This window comes from Ochotona princeps, chromosome 12 (assembly GCF_030435755.1).
Source record: "Ochotona princeps isolate mOchPri1 chromosome 12, mOchPri1.hap1, whole genome shotgun sequence".
NCBI classification, from domain to species: domain Eukaryota; kingdom Metazoa; phylum Chordata; class Mammalia; order Lagomorpha; family Ochotonidae; genus Ochotona; species Ochotona princeps.
Genome location: NC_080843.1, coordinates 65,500,775 through 65,519,935, shown reverse-complemented (window position 1 = coordinate 65,519,935; position 19,161 = coordinate 65,500,775). Strand labels below are relative to the sequence as shown.

Here is a 19,161-nt window from a genome sequence, read left to right as displayed (position 1 = left end):
TGGGAGACAGAATGAAGCTCCTGCTCCTAGCCCCAGCCTGGCCCTGCTCTGGAAGCCATGTGGCCAGTGAAATCAAGAGACGGAAGATTTCTCTGTCTCTTGTCTCTCTGTAGTTCTCACTTTCAAAGAAACAAATACTAAAGTAAAAAATATATATGAAATGAGAGCTAGAAATACTTAATTCCCCTTTTCTATTTTTCATTTTAAAAAATGATCTTATGGACCCAGTGCAGTAGCCTGATGGCTAAAGTCCCCATCTTGCATGCACTGAGATCCCATCTGGGCACTGGTTCTGATCCTGGCAACCCCACTTCCCATCCAGCTCCCTGCTTGTGGCCTGGAAAAGCAGTTGAGGATGGTCCAAAGCCTTGGGACCCTGCACCCACGTGGGAGACCTGGAAGAGGTTCCAGGTTCCTGGCTTCGGATCGGCACAGCACCGGCCCGTTGCGGCTCACTTGGGGAGTGAATCATCGGATGGAAGACCTTCCTCTCTGTCTCTCCTCCTCTGTGTATATCTGACTTTGTAATAAAATAAATAAATCTTTCAAAAAAATAAAAAAATAAAAAATCACCTTGCTTGAGAGCAGCGGAAGATTTTCCACATGCTGCTTTACTCTCCAGATGCCCACAATACTAAGAGAAAAGGTGGAAGCTGAAGTCAGCAGCCAGGAACTGAGTCCCAAAGGCAGCAGGTGGATTGCAGGGATGCAATTACTTGAGCCACCTCAGCTGCTTCCCCGGTGCTGCATCGGGCAGGGAGCTGGAGCCTGGAGCCATTGCTGGGACTCAAACACAAGCCCCGGGAAGTAACTTCGCCACTAGGCCAAACTCGGACCCTGAGAGAAACATCTCCGAGAGCGTCACAGACACCTGGAGCCAACCGACCTGGGACCAGATCAGCCCTGGGCCTCTCTGTGTCATGTCAGAGCGACTCTCACTGCTAACCACCAATCAGCACTGTCCCCACATCCAGCCTCCTGACAGCAAACAGGGCGACGAAAGAGTCTGAGGCTGCTTACCACCTACATGAACTTAGACAAGACACCTGAGGTATAGAGGCCTCAGAGGAGCTTGGTATTAATTTTAAAATTTCTTTGAGAGTTACAGGGTTTTTTTTTTTCCCACGTTACAGTCTGGGACCCAAGACTCAATAAAAAGTTAACCGTGCTCCTACTTACTACGCAGATGAGACAAAATAAGTAAAGCACTTTTCTCTGATCCCTTTGACAGTACAAGATATTCAAAGGTGATTCTCTTTGCAATGAAAAGCACTACAATCAATCACTGCATTTCTCTTATATTGTTATTTCTCTCGCTTGAGAAAAACAACTATATGGGGCAGCGTCGTGGCGTTGCAAGCTAAGCTTCCACCTGCAGCACAGGTATCCTGTGAGAATGCCAGTTTGAGTCCTGGCTGCTCCACCTATGATAAGCAACTTGATTATGTCCTGGGAAAGCAGCCAGGATGGCCCAAATGCTTGGGAACTTTCACCTTCCTGAGAGACCTGGAGGAACCTCCTGGCTCCAGGCTTGGGATCGGCTCATCTCTGGCCACTGTGACCATTTGGGGAGTGGACCAGCGGATGGAAGATCTCTTTCTCTGTGCTCTCTAGCTTTTCCAATAAAAATAAGTAAGCGTTTTAAAAAAAAAAACTAAAAAGAACAGATTTGTTTCTAACAGATTCTTTAACTTTCACTTTCCAAAGAATCCTGAAACACACTCCTAGAGGCAGGCCAATCAGAACAGGTACACAGACGGCCGAAGATACTCAAGAAGCAGTTAATTCCCAGCATGTGCTCCACGGGAAACCTCAGACATCAAGAGAAGGAGAGTGAGAGTCAGCCTGAGCCAAATGCTCACAGCAGCCAGGACTGGGCCAGGCGGAACCCCCACGGCACCTCCCTCAGGGTGGCAAGGACCCCACATTCGCGAGACAACACCTACCATCTCCTGAGATGCACACCCATAGCAAGCTACAGGCAAAGGCAGAGCTGGGACTCAAACTCAGTCTGAGCAATGAGGAAATGGTTGCACCACGGGTGGCCGTGTCAGGTCTGCCAAGGGCAAGATGACCACTCAGAACTCCACTCAGCACTAACACAACACAACAGAATCACAACGCTGGACTCACAGTATTTGGCACATATGGTAGTCCATAAAATTTCTCTTGTGTTTCCTTGAGAATGTCTGTGGTTGACTTCATCAGGGGATGCCTCCCATGGTAGATCTGATCCAGCATGGCATAGAAGACCTGGACAGACAGAAACATCGCTGTAGTCTCAGGAGCTCCTCCTCGTAGCTCAGATGGGCCCGACCAAAGCAGCCATCAGGATAATTATAAACCAACATTGAAAATGCAAACAGAAACGTGGCTGGATTCAGGTGTATTTTGTGCACCTAAGAAAGACCATGTTAATGCGGAAAGCAGTCCACTCAGCATTTTGATGCTTAAGGATATTAGAGAGTTTGGAGAAGTGGGCATTTAGCATAGCAGTTAGGATACCCCTGGAAATGCTTGCGGACTACACTGCAGTGCCCGGGTTCTACCATCAGCACTGTGTCTGATTCTGGTTTCCTGCCAATGAGCAGCCTGGTAGGAAACAGCGATGTCTCAAGTACTTGGGTCTGAGCCACCAATGTGGCAGACCTGGACTGACTGCCAGCTTCCTGGCTTTCACTTGGCCCGGCACTGGTTGTGGAGGGCATGTGCGGAGTGAGCCAGTAGATGGGAGATCTCTCTTTGCCTTTCATACAGAATTAAAATAAATTCTAAAAGCTTTTTAAAAGATTTCTGACTCTTAGCCATAATGTTAAACTTATACATAATGTACCAAATAAGTGACTATGAATCTGAATTCAGTCAACACATATGTAGCTAAAAAATACCAAAAAAAAAAAGGAGTCATAACTTGTGACTTTTTCTTGCCCACTAATGTAATAAATTGTTTGATTTCTTCCTGGAATCCTAACATCTTAAATGAGAGAAACAAAACAGCCAAAACTCTGGGGAAGAAAGGATATGAGACAGGTAGAGTGAAGAAGAAGAGTCTACTATCTGACGAGTGCAGATGTTACAAAGCCTTCCGCAGCAGCTGTTGGGGCGCGTGCAGCGCTGGCCGGAGCCAGCCACGCCTGCAGCCAGCTAGAGCCAAGGAAAGCAGCTGCTGGGCGGGGGCCAGTCTGGCTCAGCCGGTGACCTGGAGAGCAGGATCCGCCCTCTGCGACCAGAGGATACAGGCCAGTGCAGCATGACAGGAGAATAAAGCCCTTAGGGCAACCTGAACGTGACATCTCCTGTTGACAAAGTGCTGAAAACTGAATTCTGATACAAAAATCTAAGGTAAAGAGAAAGTGTTTTTCCACTGCAACCCCGGGCATGAATGTTCACATTGCATGAAAGGAAAAAATGTTTGCTTTGAAGGAAAAATTCTGCCAGGCAATTATGCCCCTGATATCTGTCTCTGTACCCCAGCAATGGAATCTGTGGAGAATGTGCAGCTGTGAACTTGAAAGCAGCGGGGATTAGTCAGGATGAAAGCAAAAAAATGTAAATGACCTCTAGCTTCTGGCTTTGTCTAGATACAGAATTATGGTTCTAAATTATAAATTCAAGTTTAAACCTCCCCTAGGAGAACAGACATTTCCTAAATATAAATATTGCTTTCCCCTAAGTGGCTATGTCAACACGCAGGTAAACACAGCTCTTCCAATCCTGTGTTCTATAACGAGGAACAATGCAGATCAGAGAATCCACACTCCGCATCAAGGTCGGGACTCTGTTCTAAGAATTAGGACTTGTCCATTCAGACCTGAACTAAGGCCTTTCTTCTTTTCTTTTCTTTCTTTCTTCCTTTATTGTGGCCTCCTTCTGATAAATTAGAAATCAACAGTCCCAATTCTTCAATTATATGATGCTTGTTGAATTATACAAACAGAGCAATGCCAATTAAATGGACATTTATTTCATGTTTATTTGCTGCTAAGTCAAATACTTCCAAAGGCATGGGCCTACCTGCCCACAGACAGCAATGTGTCACCAGAATGAAGAACCTTATGGCCACAGAAAAATAAGAAGCACATTGCCAAAACAGTCCAAAATTTTATTTAAAGGCTCCCAGTTTTCATTTTTAAAGGAGGTAGAATTTTAAGTCTTCAAAATTTTTTATTTACTTATTTATTTTATTTGAAAGGCAAAGAGCTGAGCCAAGATGAAGATATACTGGCCACTGGTTCATTTCCGGGTGCAAGCCAGAAGCGTGGAACTCTATCCAGGTCACCTGCTACCTACCAGGGCACACAGACAGGAAGCTGGAACTAGGAGTGCCGCAGGGACTCGAACCCAGAACCCTGATGTGAGATGACGGCACCTCAAATGGCATCTCTCTCTCTCTTTTTTTCCAAAAAAGATTTCTTTATTTGAAAAACAGGGAGAGGGAGGGAAGAAAAGAGAGAGAGAGAGAGATGGAGACAGAGAAGGAGAAACAGAGAAAGATTCGTCCATTGGTTCACTCCCCAATGGTTCCAATACCTGAAGCTGGGCTGGTCTGAAGTCAGGGGCTTCTTCTAGGTCTCCCACATGGTGCAGCTGCCCAAGGACTCAGGCCATTTTCTACAGCGATCATCTGGCAGCTGAGACTCAACCTGGTATCCTCAAGCAGCATCTTAAAGGCTATGTCAAGTACCCAGCCAGATAGCCTAGTGGCTAAAGTCCTCGTCTTCCATGTGCTGAGATCCCATATGGGCACTGGTTCTAACCCCAGTGGCCCCGCTTCCCATCCAGCTCCCTGCTTGTGGCCTGGAAAGCAGATGAGGATGGCCCAAAGCCCTGGAACTCTGCTCCCACGTGGGAGACCTGCAAGAGGTTCCGGGCTCCTGGCTTCGGGTCAGCTCCAGCCTTTGCAGCTCCTTGGGGAGTGAATCACAGGAAGGAAGATCTTCCTCTCTGTCTCTTCTCCTCTCTCTGTATTATCTGACTTCCCAATAAAAATAAATCAATCTTAAAAATAAAAGGCTATGTCAAGCAGCCACACTTAAAATTAAAACTCACAATTTTTTTAAAAATATGATTTATACTAGAAAATGGAAACAATTCACTTCCTTTTGAACTTAACATGGTGCCACTGGACAAAAACTAACTTGAAAACTCGGTGGGTAGAAATGTCTGTCTCTCTGAGAGTTATTATTGTTGGGTGATGAAAGGCTGACCTTCCACTTTGAGAGAAAAATGACTGAAGCTGTCCGTGACGAAGGCCACAGTCCAGACTCCGGAGAGCCAGGCTTTCCACTGCAGACGCTGGCAAAGCAAAGGAATGGCATCAAGTAACTTAAAGTTTCATAAATAATTCTGAAATCCCTTTTTAAGAATACTGATATACAGAGATACTGAACAATGTAAATCCAACATAAAGTCAGAGTTTTGTCCATGTGATGAGCTTCTTTCTGTGAAACACGCCGTTCATGGCATCGCAGGAAGCTCAATTCCTTCCCTTCTAGGGACTCAATTTTACAAAATACAAAAGCCGTGAACAAAGCAAACTGTTACAAAATAAAGACTGGCCCATGTGAAAGCTGAGAACTTCCAACATCTGATGAAGAATGGGAATTTCAGAGACAGTCTCACTGGTCACAAATAGCAAAGTCTGTGGTGTCACGCAGACCTGGAAGCCAGATGCTTCAGATAATTTTGCTAGTCTTCATCTGAAATCTAGGAAATTGGTTTCAAATACAATCTGAAACTGGTGGTAATTAACGTTTAAACTTCACGTCTAAAACCACAAATTTACAGAATAAATACAATATGTTTAAAAACACCTATAATTAAGGCTTAAGTCTTACCTTGGGGGCTGAAATGGGTGACGCAGAAGTTACATAATCTTTCTCAGCTTTGATTTTCCCCGACATAGAATGGGAAACAACCTTACTTTTAACATTGGCTTCATATGGACAGTGAGAGGACGGAATGAGTCAATTTTGGCCAAGTTCTTTGAACTCAGATGAAAGATGCTTCAGAAGCGTAATTATTATAATAAATGTGCAGCCTTGGCAAGGACTTAAAATGATGTATTTATCTGGGGATAATGCCTCTAAAGAAAGGTTACATACGCACCTGGAGCTGCATATCAGCCGCAGCACAAACCTTTTTGGATTCACAGAGACGAGACACCATATTTTTTGGCAGAGGCTAGACAAAACAAAAGAGCATGCATCTGAGTAAACTGCTTAGCAAGTTACTGCAGCGTGCACCCTTACGCGAGTCTATCAACATCAGATGAAAGAAACAGGCAATGGGGCTTCATTACACTTTTGAATTGAGTTTTGAACTAATATTTCAGTAGATGAGAATGGAGACATTCTAACAAATATTTTAAAAAGTACTTATAATAAGGGTTTGTGCACACACACAAAACTAGGATTACAGGGAATTAAGATATTGACACCGATCATAAAAATCAATTTCAAACATCAAAGAGAGTACTTGTTGTGTTCCTTTGTTACCAACGAGTACTTGTTCAAGTACATATGGTAACGGACACCACAACTTCGAGACTAAAACATCAACCTGCAATTCATGGTGCCAGCCAGCATTAAAGCTGAACCGATAGCCAAATAAACATGATCATGAATTCAATCTGAAAGAATCATATAGGGTGTCTACTAACAGAACGCCCCTTTTGGATTTAAGGTGTTGTCTGTGAGACTAATTAGGCCTAACCCTGGAACGTACAAATCCTCTTAGAAATAATCTAATAATGCAGTAGATGATGAAATTTGCTCAATCTGACTCTACTTTAAAATAATTAATACTTATGTACATGGAGCAGATCTACAACTGTTCATAATCTAAATTAAGTTAACAGCTCCTCTAAAGAGAAACAGACTGTGAGAGGCTGGCAGCAGGTGACCGAGGCGCGGCTGCACAGGTAAACTGACAGGGCAGTGTTCTGCCGGAGGCGGGCAGAGCTGCTACCACACAAGGCAGGAAAACGCAATCAAATATGGCAGAAAAGGGGAATCAAAATATAAACTTATTTTGGTGTTAAAAGCAAAAAGAAATCCATGTGCTTTTTGGTAATATGTATTTTTTTCATAAATGTTTTGAAATTGCCTCAATTGTACTCTCCGAACCAGGATCCAGCAGACTCCGTACAGATTTGCTGAAGGAACGGATGAGTAATACTAGCACACTGCAAGGAAACCACTTCTGGAAAGGCTGCAGGAGGACATGATGTGCGCTCAGGCAACAAAGCTTCAGCCTCTTCTCCTCTCGCTCCACTCGGCTCTAAGAGCAGAGCGGCCAGGGAGGGACCTCAGGGACAAGACACAGGTCGAAGGAAGCTGTCGGTGACAGCTCTGCCGCAGGGCAGGGACCCGGAGTCTTCTGATACCGGAGGCACACATCCTGCATGGAAGAAAAACCTCCTCGAAAAGGATTTTTAAAAAAGATTTATTATTTTTATTGGAAAGGCAGATATACAGAGAGAACGAGAAACAGAGAGAAAGATCTTCCATCCACTGGTTCACCCCCCAGGTGGCCACAATGGCCAGAGCTGAGCCGATTTGAAGCCAGGAGCCAGGAGCCCACTCCAGGAGCTGGATGGAAGTGGAACAGTCGGGATTAGAACCAGCACCCATATGGGATCCTGGAGCATGCAAGGAGAGGTTTCTAGCCACCAGATCACCACGCAGGGCCTCTCAAACAGGCTTTTAAAAATTTAAGATTCACAGAGCCAGCTGTTATACCCCTTAAAACGGCCAAAGGGTACTACTGAGCTGTCTCGCATCCACTCCCATTCTAGCATTTAGCCATCTATTGCGCCGAAGCATAACCCCGCTGAACCTGGCGGATCCTGGGATAATCTAGACTGGCTTATAACTCTAACAAGACATTTGTCGACAATTAAGTCTATATGTAGACTAAAACTGAAGTGTCGGCGGGCTAATCATGGGATGTGGCTAAGAACTTGCATTTTTTTTTCTCTTTTGGCATGTTGGTTACTCAAGACCATGTCAATTCCATAATGTTGTAAATCGTTGTTGATGTTATGTCGGGACTCTTAATTGACTGGGACGATAGTCTACCAGCTCTACCTTCAGACCAGAAATGGTCTCACCAAGAAACTGTTCAACAACAACAAAAAAAATTTAAGATTCAGCTAACTCTGGGGTGGGTGGGAGACTGGGTGGGGCTTCTCCCTTAAAATCCCCTTTTACATCAGATATATGAAGGAAACAATACGGAACTAATTGTCTTACCCATATTCCTGTAGGGTTTGAAGCTTTTTACCCTAATTATGTAAAGATTGTCAAAAAATAAATAAATTTAAAAAAAAACTGCCGAAGATTAAAAAAAAGAGAGATTCAGCTAACTCGCATCTGCCCAGAACACATTCAGGAGTTTGATCTCAGTGGATGTTTCCTGCTTAACAAAGTTTTACTTTCACACACACACAAAAAAAAGTATACAGGGGAGGATCACGTGTTCTTATTTACTACACACGCACACATGGAAGTAACCGTGAGCCAGCCACATATGTGACCCGGTTAGGAACACAAATGGCAAACAAGCACAGGCATTGGGCCCACAGGCACCGCCCGGGAAGACCTCTCTGAACAGGCAGAGAGTGCTACAGAACAGCGCAGGGCCAGGCACAGCTGCCACCCTGCGAGGCTCCAAGGAGGACACTAGGCAGAGAGATCCCCAACAGGACAGGTGTTAGGCACACCTGCTGGGGAGGTGCTGCGGGAGGGAGCAAGCAGCACAGCCCCCAGCAGCTCCAGGACAAATCCAGGCCCGCTGCAGAAGCCCACCAGAGCCCGCCAGACACCTGCAAGTCCTCCTGGATCGGAAGCCACCAGGGAGTTCTTAGAAGTCACAGGGTCAGCTCTGGACTCCACTAGGATCTCTCTGGCTGCAGCACAGGGAGGAGTGGATTAGCAAGTCCCAGTTAAGAGGTCATCCTTAGCATCCCTAAGCCAGCAGCCTGGGGAGAAGTGGGAGTCCGGCGCCCTCTGCACTCTGAAGTGTGACTAAGAAGCCTGGGTGGGGATGGTGGAGGAGATCTGCGCATGTCGAAGGTTAGGAAGTGCTCCGGCAGGTTTGTGATGAGCAGCAGACACAAAGGAGGACCAGCAGTGGATTCTGGGAAGGCGGGAGAGGAAGCCGCGTGCGCCACAGGCACAGGATGGCTTCACAGAAGTGCAGGGGGAGGAGAGGCCAGAAGGCAGGCTGTGGAGAGGGACAGCGTCAAGAGAGAGCTGTCCTAAAGTGACAGCAGCCTGCCCTGGGGGGGCACTGACGGGACCCTGCTGCCTGCCCCACTGCAGACCAAGCAAGATGGAAGGAGGGCTCAGTGTGGGTAAAGGAAGGCAGACGTAGCAAGGCCCATAGCAGGCAGGAGTGTTGAGGCAGAGGGAGAGGGCCAGGCGAGCCCAAAGGCCACAGCTGGGGTCAGGCAGCACGAAAGCATCAGCTCTGCTCTGTCTGCGGTGAGTGCGAATGCCCAGCGCCAGGTCCCACAGCCAAACCTCACAGACCTTCCCCCTTTTAAGTGGCTCACTGTTTAGGGGCTAGGGTCTTAAAGGTTCAGGCCCTGGAAGAATGGCAAGCCTCAAAGGACAAACTCAGGGAGTCTGAGACAACTGAACACTTCAGCAAGAAGTACTGAGAGAACACCCACACTGCAGGCACAGAAAACCCCACTACACAGAAACACACACACACTACAGACAGAAAACCCCACTACACAAAAACAAACACCCTACTACAGGCACAGAAAACACCACCACGCAGAAACACACACACGGCTACACCACTGCAGCAAACCTTGCACAGGAGACAGGGCACCTCTGGGCAGCGGGGTTTTTTTTCTTTCTTTTTTTTTTGATGACTTTTTGTAGATCTACAATTACTTCCACCCAAGGAAGTACGTGTAAGTATATAAATGAAAACCACATGCAAAACACCAGATCTCGGAATAGTATTACTGTCACTTTCATTGCACTGACATGAAATGCAGCAAAGTTTACAGCATTAGAAATAATATGGCCACATAATCATAAACCATGTAATCAGCTGCAGGCCTGGCCAGACTCTACTACCTTGGAATCCGTGATTTCCAAGGCAGGAAATATTCCCTTCCTCTCATCTATGAACTTGCTATTCCAACAGTGACGCATGATCTTCAGGTCTTGTTAGGATCTGGACATGGCCGTACTTACTAAAGACTGTAAAGGACCCTAACAGCATATTAACAATTCTATAAAGCATTTTAAATAAAGTTTATACTGAGTAAAGAATGGCTGTGTGGGAAATGCCAGGACTGGGGAGCCCTTTGGGGCTGTCTCCAGCATCTGACCACAGAAATGGCTGCTTCGTGTCATCCTACGAATGCAGAGCTGCCCAGCACCCCAGCACTCCTTCTTCCCACACCCGTGTCAGGACAAGAGCACAGCCCGCCTTAACACCAATGTGCGCCTGAACCTGAAACTCCCACCAACCACTGTGCTGGGCTGCGCCAAAAACGAAAAAGCACAGGCTCACGGGGAGACGAAGCTAGGTTTCTATGCTTTCAGGCCTTGACCCAGCTTGGTGGCATGGTACTGGGCAATTTATTAAACTCCGAATCACATTTTCCTCATATGCAATCTGTTGATTCTTCTCAAACAAGATAACAGATTTGAAAAATAATGTCAAGGTCGACCAGAACAGATGCTGAATAAATGGCAGCTAGCCAATATTTACTATACCACTGTTCTACATAATACCATCATCAGTGACATCAAACACTTTATTTCTATTTTACTGTTCTGTCTTCACATTGTATAAAAGTGGTTTGAGTTTATAAATTCTTGGGAGACAGAATTCACAGCTAACCAGTTTCCTCTCATCACCAAGTTCTGAATTTACAACTTTTTAAAGTTCTAAATAAGGAGAATACTTTTCAAGCTTTCTTGTGTTTTCAGTCACCTATAAAATATCAGATGTCTTGTAACTTAACATATGTGCCTCCTTAAATTGCTCAGCTTTTAAATGTAGATACTTTTCCTAAACTTAAGGCTTTTAAGAAAAAAACAGAGACGACCAACGTGTTATTAGTCTATTCTTTCTTTTTTTTCTTCGCTCCCGGGCCCCTCCGGAGGCACCCTATTAGTCTAGTCTTGATATCTAAGTGTCTTCCATAAAACTTCGTCATTAACTCACTTTTGGAGGGAATTTTCTCTCACTCTTAACTGGTTATCAAACAATAATTGGGTTTTTCTTCTGCAACTTGTGTCTCCCGTTTGGAAAACACTGGCATTGACGAGAGAATCTTCCCTTCTGATGTTGTGATCAAATACATCTCATGCCATGGCTTCCATAGCTCAGATCTGCACAGTCCACAATGAGAGAAGTCCGCTGTCGTTCTTACCCCTCTAGGTAATGTGCCTTTTCTCCCTCTGGTTGCCTTCAAGGTTCTCTCTGAAGTTTCCAGCAATATGACTGCCCTGCATATCTACATGTATCCTGCATGGACTACTCAAACATCTGGGATCTCTTGTTCAGCCAAATGATCAGCCGTGATCCCTTTAAATGCTTCTTCCACCCAGTTCTCTCTCTTTTCCATTCCTGTGCTCGTTGCATGCGTGCTGTACTGTCTGACATTGTCCCTGAGCTTCCGGCAGACTCTGTTTTGTATTCTTGCTCTGATAAATTTCCCCACTTTGTGTTTCAGTTTGGATTGTTTCTACGGTTCTGTCTTTGTTAGCTGATCCCTGCCTCACACTGATGAGATTCTCTAAGCAATTCTTTTTTTTTTAAGATACATTTATTTTTATTGGAAAGGTGGATATACAGAGAGGAGGAGAGACAGAGAGGAAGATCTTCCGTCCGATGGTTCACTCCCCAAGTGGTGGCAACAATTGGAGCTGAGCCAGTCCGAAGCCAGGAGCTTATTCCAGGTCTCCCAAACGGGTGCAGGGTCCCAAGGCTTTGGGCCATCCTCGACTGCTCTCCCAGGCCACAGGCAGGGAGTTGGAGGGGAAGCGGGGCTGCCAGGATCAGAACCAATGCCCATATGGGATCCCGGCGCGTGCAAGGCGAGGACTTTAACCACTAAGCTATCGTGCCAGGCCCTAAGCAATTCTTCATATCGATGTTGTAGCCTTGTTTCTTGCATCCCCACTTGATTGTGTCTTGCAGTTTTCACCTCTTCTTCCTATTAGTTCATATACATTATGCATCTTTTCCATGATACCCTTTAACAGAGTTAACAAACTGAGATGACATTCAATTAACTTGTGAATGAACTGTACTAAAATGGAAGACATTCAATGTCTTGCATCTGACACATGTGACTTAAATGTTGTGATAGCTCGAAAGAGCCATCCTTGCAGGTGGACCTGACAGCCTCCAGCCAGGACTGCTGCTTGAAGTGGCAGGTAACAGAACCACTTCCTTCTTACAAAGTCTTCTGGCTTAGAACCAGGGATCGCACTGTCCCCTCCCTAACTCACTGAGCCAAACACCAGGCTAGAGTCCTCAACAGTGTGGCTCCACCTTACCACACACAGGAAGCTGCTGTCAGTACCACACACGAGAACCCACCTAAGGACAGAAATACTAACAGCTTTCCTAAGACAACTCATCATGTTTGGAATAGTTTTAGAAATAATGTCAAGAACACAAACGCTGTAGCCAACTTAGTGTCATTTGTATTCTCTGACTGCTCTGCTACCAGCCTAACTTGTAAGCACGTAACTTTATCAACCTGCCAGACATTCTATCATTTCACAGTCTCACTGGTCTAATTTAAATATGATGTTAAAAGTCTGACATCAGATTCTCAAAGAGCCAAGTCACTGAGATAAGGTACTTTGTTTATTAATGATCATTATTAAATTTATTATGGCAAAGGCTGCATAAATATTAGAAGGTAAGACATGCTCTGTTACAAATCCATGTTAGCGTAATAATTCAATCCCTATCACAGCTCTCCCGAGAACACACTGTAAAGCTTATGAGGCGTGGTCAACCCAAACAAGAAAATACTTCAGAGGCTCCAAGCCAAGCTCCAAGCCAAGTTCCAAAGCTGCCCAGGCTCCAAGTCAGCAGCTTCCATGCCCAGTCCACTCCTGTCCCACCCTGAGCTGTGGGTGACGGGACAACACTAAACCTTCAGGCGTGTTTAGGACCAAAAACAACTGGATCACAGCAGGTTTCAGCAGGCCTGTTTTGTAATCCAGTAGTCCAGGTGGCATATCATCAATAAAAAAACATGCTCCACAGCCTGAAGAGACAAAAATCTCAGGCCTCATCTACAAAAAAAAAAAGTAGTTATTTCTCATTTACTTCACTTCAGCAGTGTTTTCTAACAAACTGAGATGACCTGAGATAAAGAACTTTTAAAATGTTTATCTATGCTCACAGACCCACCAGTGGCTCAGAGAGACTTCTTGGGTCTGGGCATTGCAGGGCTCAACCCTAGACAGTCTCCCAGATGATAAAGATCTAACTTGCAGCTTTTCTAAAAATATTCCAACAATACCATGTTTTACAGTTTGCAGACATTATTACATGCAACTGATTAATTTTTAGAGGCCAGTACTTTGTAAACTTTTAAAGCCTTAATTGTTTTTACGTAAATGACCAGAGCCATCTCAGACGAGCTCAGAGACTGGTCTAAGATTGCCTATCCATATGGTCATTGGGCCAAGGTCATGTCTGTCCATCCAACTCCTGGTCCAATGCTGTTGTCTAGGTTGACTCAAAAAGCAGTAAGGCCTAAAATAAGAAAAGCTCCAAAACAACTTAAACTTGCCAAGGCTAATCTAGTTCTAGTTGTATTTTAATTTTTGCTTTCAGTTCTTATTCGTATATCCTGAAAAAGAATGACAGGCAATGATTTATCACAAGTATGTATGTCTCCTTGGAAATAGAACTTAAGTAATTTGAGCCCTGGGCTGATTTTCACAAACTAAGGCAAGGCAACAGGCAAAATGGCATATGGAGACAGGCAGAACAGTTCTAAAAGGGAAGTAACAGAACTTTACAATTCTTGAAATAAAAACACTTGAAATAGATGTGGAACTGTTACTTCCGGGGTTTTTGTGAAATACACTATTAGAAGTGCAGGTCATTGTGTCAACATCTTAAGGAACTTATGTCTAGCAAAACCTGTGAAAAGCAAATGCCCACAGTCTTATAACAAGACTGTGCTCTGCTCAACCACGGTTGCACTTGAAGGAAATTGCAATAACAAGCTAATGGATCTACTGCCCCCCAAGTTACCACTGAGTGAAGCGCAGCATCTGTCCAGTGTGCATGGCAATGTCCTTATCCTGTAGCTCCCAGCTGCGGATGAGCCCAGCTCCCAGCTGCGGCCATCTGGGAACAGAACCAGCAGATGGAAGGCCTCCCTGTCTTTTGTCTTTCTCTCTTTCTTTCTCTCTCTCTGGCATAGCTCTTTCAAGTAAAACAAATAAATCTTTACCAAAGAACAAATAAATACAATAAAATAAAATAAAGTAAATAAAAAGAAGGAAGAAGAGCAAAGACTAAGGGGCTAAAACAAACAGAATGCAAGGGGGCAAAGCTCAGCATTAGCTCTGTGAAGATATTACTGAAATAAACAGACTCCTGCCAAAATCAATAGAGAAAAAGAAGGGAAAACACTAATGCAAATGAAGGATGGAATTTGCCAATATTTGAAGGATAAAAGACAGGAACTCTTCTCAAAGAGAAATCAGTACATCCTGGATGGTTTTACAGATGAATTGTAACAAAGTTCTAAGGAACAGATGATTGTAACTCCATTAAAAAAAAAGAACAGAGAAGAATGAGTATTTACCAAACTAATTCACGAAATGCTTTGGATGTAACACTAACAATTATGAAAAAACAACTGGACAAAGATCAGAAGCCTTCGTCTCTCACAAGAATAAATGGAAAAGACAAACGATAATCCAGGCAAATGGGAAGGTCTGTTCAATAAATGCTGTTGGGACAACTGGTTGATAGCCTGCAGAAACAAAAAGATAGACCCACATCTATCACCATACACTAAGATCAGATCTAAATGGATAAAAGATCTAAACCTACATCCAGAAACCTTGAAACTTTTGGAAGAAAATGTTGGAAATGCTCTGCAAGATCTAGGGGTAGGTCCCAACTTCCTAAAAAGGACATCAAAGGCAATAGCAATCAAGACCAGAATAAACAAATGGGACCTCATCAAACTAAGAAGCTTCTGCACAGCAAGGGAAACAATCAATAAAGTAAAAAAGCAACCCACAGAATGAAAGAAGATCTTCATGCACTACGTAGGAGATAGAGGACTAATCTCCAGAATATACAAAGAACTACAAAACAACCAAAATGCCAAAACAAGCAAGCCACTCAAAAAATGGGCACGGGAAATGGGCAGACATTTCACAAAGGAACAAACCCAAATGGCAAATAAACATATGAAAAAATGCTCAAGTTCCCTGGCAATAAGGGAAATCCAAATTAAAACATCAATGAGGTACCACCTGACGCCAGTAAGAGTGGACCACATGAAAACAGCACCAACAACACTTGTTGGCGAGGTTGCGGGGAAAAGGGAACCCTACTCCACTGCTGATGGGGCTGCAGGCTGGTACAGCCTCTATGGAAATCAGTATGGAGAATATTCAAACAACTCAAATTCAACATACCGTATGATCCAGCAATAGCACTCCTAGGAATATATCCAGAACACCTGTTTTATAAGAAACCAACATGCATCCCTATGTTCATAGCAGCACAATCAGTAATTGCAAAAACATGGAAGCAACCAAAATGCCCATCAGTAGAGGATTGGATAAGAAAGCTATGGTTCATCTACTCCATGGAATACTACTCAGCTATTAAAAAAAAACAAAATGTAGTTCTTTGTGGCCATATGGGCCAAACTGGAAACCATAATGCTAAGGGAAATGAGCCAATTCCAAAAGGTTAGATACCACATGTTTGCCTTAATTTAAGAGGATATGATGTTATGTAAAACATGTTATTTTATGAATATTATGTTATATGTTATGCATAAACTAAAATTGAAATGTCAATGAGGTGGTCACAGAATGTGGTTAAGAACCAGCATTTATTTTTAACATATTGGTTACTCATTGCTATGGCAATTAATTCCATAACGATGTAAATTTTTGCGGATGGTATATTGGAAGGGTCTCCCTAAAAAAAAATAATAATAAATGGAAAAATACTCATATTTAAACATCACGAATTAAGTAGGTTTAGGACTAACGCGGCTTAATCCTAGAATAAATCTATAAAAACAAACAAAAAAAGAAAACCCTTAAATTATTCCTATGTGAAGTGGTTTTCCACTTCACACAAACAGGACCCGGAGCAATGGCTCAATAGCTATATCCTTGCCTTGCTCACGCCAGGATCCTGTATAGAAACCACTTCGTATCCCAGCTGCTCCAGTTCCTATCCAGCTCCCTCCCAGTGGCCTGGGAACGCAGTACAGTATTGCCCAAAGCCTTGGGACCCTGCAACTTCATAGGAGACCCAGAGGAGGCTCCTGGCTCCTGGCATCAGATCAGCTCAGCTCAGGCTGTTGCGGCCACTTGGGAAGTGAACCAGTGGATGGGAGATCTTTCTCTCTGACTCTCCTTCTCTCTGTAAAACTGCTTTTCTGATAAAATAAATAAATCTTTTTAAAAAAAAGAGACATGGGAAAACTGAGTCTGAGGCAGTGGGCTAGGAGGAGAAAGTCAGCAATGCAAGAGAAAGAGAGAAATAAAAACATTCTCCAAAAAAAGGGAGGAGGGGCGAAGTCTTGAATTTTTGTCCATGTTCACAAATATATCTGAAACCTGACATGGGGAGATCAAAATCTAGGGCTGGCACAAGATGTTCTTGCTCATTTAGGATCTTGCTTTGTTTAGGAGCTCTCCATCCCAGGGGACAGAGAGAAGCTCTTGGATCTGCAAATGATGAAGGAGTCAGGGATAGGCCAGCCTCCATCAGCAGTGTTCACAGTTGGGTCCTTCATGATAGAGTGTTTGGGTGAGAGCCTAAGGCTGTCTTGCCTTGAATCCAAGGTTCCAAGAACTGCAAAGAACACCTGCGACTTCTAATTGATGTCGCTGCCTACACACAATGCCTTTCAGCCTAGAGGAGTGAGTTTCAGGATGATCCAAACATGAGGGAAAAAGCCATGCTGTATTACAGAAAGGTTTGGAGAGGATGCTTCCAGATGCATCCAGAAGTTGGGGCCATTCACAAAGCATTCTTTGCTCAGAGCAACTAGCAAGGGCCGAAGGGAGAAACCAACAGGCACAGAGAAGGACAATGACCTCTGGGCCCTGCCAATGCAGCCGAAGCATGGGTGGCTCTGAGGGGACGCCTCTTGGACTGCTGGTCCAGGCCACGTGTATTATCTGGGCTGTCAGGCCGTGGGACTCCTACCTCACGTATTCTCCCTCGAAACCTGTGCTACTGACTTTAATATCAACTCACAACGAATCCTACTTGCACTTTGATGCAACAGCTTGTCAAGACAATGTTGAATATCAGATGAGAACCTCAGGTATGTGGTACCACACATCTGTTAACTGCATGGCACCTGCAATTCTGATAAGCAGACTTTCAACTATTCTACCACAAGGAATGCACTGGAGATGCCACGCACTAGTTCAGACAAAATATCTGAGGGTGTAAACAAATCATTGATGGATTAGCATGGACTCTGAGAACTTTCTGGAACATGTATCTCACGTTGTTTATATACATTTATACACACACTCATCCTTCTCTGAGATACAACAGGATAAGAAACACAGCATAAAAACAGGACCCTTATATTTCTCTTTAGGGGTTTCAGTGTCATTTATTTACAAAAGCTTGGATTTTAAGGAATTAACTCCCTATCCTGACAGTTAGGACTGCCCTTAAAATGCAAAACCCAAGCCACTTGGAGTCTTAGTGACAAGAAGAGGCAAGCCCTTTGTGAAGCTCAAAGCATTTACATTGCTGCCTTCGGGGCACACTTTCCATTCTCCAGAGGCTCACGGAATCATTTAAAATTCTTTAGAAATTGTCTGTGAGTGCCTTGAGGGCCCTGGACAGTCTTCCAAGTCTGAGACTTGAATTAACTGCTTTCTCCCTATCTCCTTCATCTTGGAATCGATTGGGGTTGGGGGCATGGGGAATAAGGGGGTGGCTGCACTTGCAACTACCCAGGTCAAAACGGTTCTTCTCACTGAAAGATTTCAAACAAACACAGGCTCTGGGAGACCCTCCCCAGCCTGGGGGAGTGGGCATCAGATCACCCTTGGAGCCAGGGTTCGAGCCCTCCTCCCATCCTCTTTAAATAGAATAGTTCATATTCTAAACATTCACATTAGTACCTGTGGTGAACCTCAGGACTGAACTTTTTAAAAGAAAAAATGTTTACTCTGTGTGACTCAGCCTTCCAGGGAGTGCCATCTCACTCCTGGTGCCCACAAAGCTCACAATGCAGCTTCCTCAGACGCCCCCTCCCAACCCCTCTGCTCCCAGACAGCCCTGAGCTCTGACCATCCTCTGCCCCTCTGCCACGGATCTGCAGGAACTCTCTGGTTTCAGATTTCTTATCAATGGCTTCCTGGATACAAGGGAGGCCCATCCACACTTCTGTAAAGAACCCGGTCTCTGCCTCCTTGGATCTGGACCTCTCTTGGAGCCCACACAGGGATCCATCTTTCGCCATTTCCTCTCCCTCCCTCAGCCTGGTCAGCTAGGCAGATTCGGGAGCTTCCAGTAAAGCCTCACGTGCCTCCTGCTCCTGCTGCTCCAAGCCTGGCAGGACCCAGTATCATCATCATATCGTCATCATCGGGCCACGTGAGCCTTTGTGGGTCTGCACCCAGGGCTCGCTACAGGCTAAGCAAGACTACAGTCCAAAGATGGAATACAGGTGAGCCAGTGACCAAGGACTGACGAAGAGATGGGTAGGGGCAGAGCTGGGTGAGCACCAACAGCCAGCAGGAGGTGGGACAGATACACCCACAGAGACAACGTCCCGCACAATCACACCAGGTCCGGGAGGCAATGCTGGGACAGGAGCTGGGATAAAAAGTATGTGCGTGCAGTGTGCGTGCAGGCAAGAACCAGCAGGCCAGGTCAAGGCCACAGCACACCCAGATGATCCTGGTT

General features: G+C 44.7%; 1 protein-coding gene across 1 annotated transcript in view; it reads right to left on the bottom strand.

Moving 5' to 3' along the window:
* MIPEP (mitochondrial intermediate peptidase) overlaps positions 1-19,161 on the bottom strand; it is a 133,459-nt gene that overhangs the window by 58,830 nt on the left and 55,468 nt on the right. The window contains exons 15-16 of the mRNA XM_058670973.1: positions 6,109-6,183; positions 2,134-2,253 (exon numbers count right to left, since the gene is read on the bottom strand). Of these exons, the coding sequence (XP_058526956.1) occupies positions 2,134-2,253; positions 6,109-6,183 (195 nt within the window). The remainder of the gene's footprint in view (positions 1-2,133; positions 2,254-6,108; positions 6,184-19,161) is intronic.